Source organism: Nansenia antarctica (assembly GCF_963989245.1).
Source record: "Nansenia antarctica genome assembly, chromosome: 5".
Lineage (NCBI taxonomy): Eukaryota > Metazoa > Chordata > Actinopteri > Argentiniformes > Microstomatidae > Nansenia > Nansenia antarctica.
Genome location: NC_137690.1, coordinates 76,671,809 through 76,674,308, shown reverse-complemented (window position 1 = coordinate 76,674,308; position 2,500 = coordinate 76,671,809). Strand labels below are relative to the sequence as shown.

Below are 2,500 nucleotides of genomic sequence, written 5' to 3'. Positions count from 1 at the left end.
TGACTGACTGACTGTCTGACTGACTGACTGACTGACTGACTGACTGACTGTCTGACTGACTGACTGACTGACTGACTGACTGACTGACTGACTGACTGACTAACTGACTGACTGACTGACTGGCTGACTGTCTAACTGACTGACTGACTGTCTGACTGACTGACTGACTGACTGACTGCCTGGCTGACTGTCTAACTGACTGACTGTCTGTCTGTCTGACTGACTGACTGTATGACTGTCTGTATGACTGACTGACTGACTGACTGACTGACTGACTGTCTGACTGACTGACTGACTGTCTGACTGACTGACTGACTGACTGACTGTATGACTGACTGACTGACTGACTGTATGACTGACTGACTGACTGTCTGACTGACTGACTGACTGACTGACTGAGTGACTGACTGACTGTCTGACTGACTGACTGACTGACTGACTGTCTGACTGACTGACTGACTGACTGACTGACTGTCTGACTGACTGACTGACTGACTGACTGACTGACTGACTGACTGACTGACTGTATGACTGACTGACTGACTGACTGACTGACTGTATGACTGACTGACTGACTGTCTGACTGACTGACTGACTGTCTGACTGACTGACTGACTGAGTGACTGACTGACTGACTGTCTGACTGACTGACTGACTGACTGACTGACTGTCTGACTGACTGACTGACTGACTGTCTGTATGACTGACTGACTGACTGACTGACTGACTGAGTGACTGACTGACTGACTGACTGACTGACTGACTGACTGACTGAGTGACTGACTGACTGACTGACTGACTGACTGACTGGCTGACTGTCTAACTGACTGACTGACTGTCTGACTGACTGACTGACTGACTGACTGCCTGGCTGACTGTCTAACTGACTGACTGTCTGTCTGTCTGACTGACTGACTGTATGACTGTCTGTATGACTGACTGACTGACTGACTGACTGTCTGACTGACTGACTGACTGTCTGACTGACTGACTGACTGACTGTATGACTGACTGACTGACTGACTGTATGACTGACTGACTGACTGTCTGACTGACTGACTGACTGACTGACTGAGTGACTGACTGACTGTCTGACTGACTGACTGACTGACTGACTGTCTGACTGACTGACTGACTGACTGACTGACTGTCTGACTGACTGACTGACTGACTGACTGACTGACTGACTGACTGTATGACTGACTGACTGACTGACTGACTGACTGTATGACTGACTGACTGACTGTCTGACTGACTGACTGACTGTCTGACTGACTGACTGACTGAGTGACTGACTGACTGACTGTCTGACTGACTGACTGACTGACTGACTGACTGACTGTCTGACTGACTGACTGACTGACTGTCTGTATGACTGACTGACTGACTGACTGACTGAGTGACTGACTGACTGACTGACTGACTGACTGACTGACTGACTGAGTGACTGACTGACTGACTGACTGACTGTCTGTATGACTGACTGACTGACTGACTGACTGACTGAGTGGCTGACTGTCTGACTGACTGACTGAGTGACTGACTGACTGTCTGACTGACTGGCTGACTGGCTGACTGTCTGACTGACTGACTGAGTGACTGACTGTCTGACTGACTGACTGTATGACTGACTGACTGACTGACTGACTAACTGACTGGCTGTCTGACTGACTGACTGACTGACTAACTAACTGACTGACTGACTGACTGGCTGACTGACTGACTGTATGACTGACCGACTGACTGACTGACTGACTGTATGACTGACTGACTGACTGACTGACTAACTGACTGGCTGACTGACTGACTAACTGACTGACTGGCCGACTGACTGACTGACTGACTGACTGACTGTCTGACTGACTGTATGACTGACTGACTGACTGACTGACTGACTGTATGACTGACTAACTGACTGACTGGCTGACTGACTGGCCGACTGACTGACTGTCTGACTGACTGTATGACTGACTGACTGACTGACTGACTGACTGTCTGACTGACTGAGTGACTGACTGGCTGACTGACTGTCTGACTGTATGACTGTCTGACTGACTGACTGACTGACTGACTGACTGACTGGCTGACTGACTGACTGACTGACTGTCTGACTGTCTGACTGACTGACTGGCTGTCTGACTGGCTGACTGACTAACTGACTGACTGACTGACTGACTGTCTGACTGACTGACTGACTGGCTGACTGACTGGCTGACTGACTGACTGGCTGACTGACTGACTGACTGACTGACTGTATGACTGACTGACTTCCCGTGGCGAGGGGTGATGACATCATCAGCATCCGTCCTGTCACTCACTTGCGCCGGCCGGTTGCTGTGGCAACCCCAGAGGCACGGTGTTCTTCTGGGGCGTCGTGAGTTGCCGTGGCGACAGGAGGTGGGGGTCGGACGCGTAGGAGGCCATTACCATGGCAACGCCTGAGGAGTCGGAGCTGAACTGGGCTGCTGCGTTCTGATTGGTGGAGAGCTGGAGGGTGACG

The 2,500-nt window shown here is 50.8% G+C and overlaps 1 protein-coding gene across 1 annotated transcript in view; it reads right to left on the bottom strand.

Annotated features, from left to right (window-relative positions):
• Positions 1 to 2,500, bottom strand: part of LOC308158411 (myocyte-specific enhancer factor 2D homolog) — a gene marked incomplete at both ends in the record, with an annotated part of 15,856 nt that overhangs the window by 8,102 nt on the left and 5,254 nt on the right. Inside the window, one exon of the mRNA XM_080531999.1 lies at positions 2,319 to 2,500. This exon is cut by the window's right edge and continues 38 nt beyond it. Coding sequence (XP_080388125.1) covers positions 2,319 to 2,500 — 182 coding nt within the window. The remainder of the gene's footprint in view (positions 1 to 2,318) is intronic.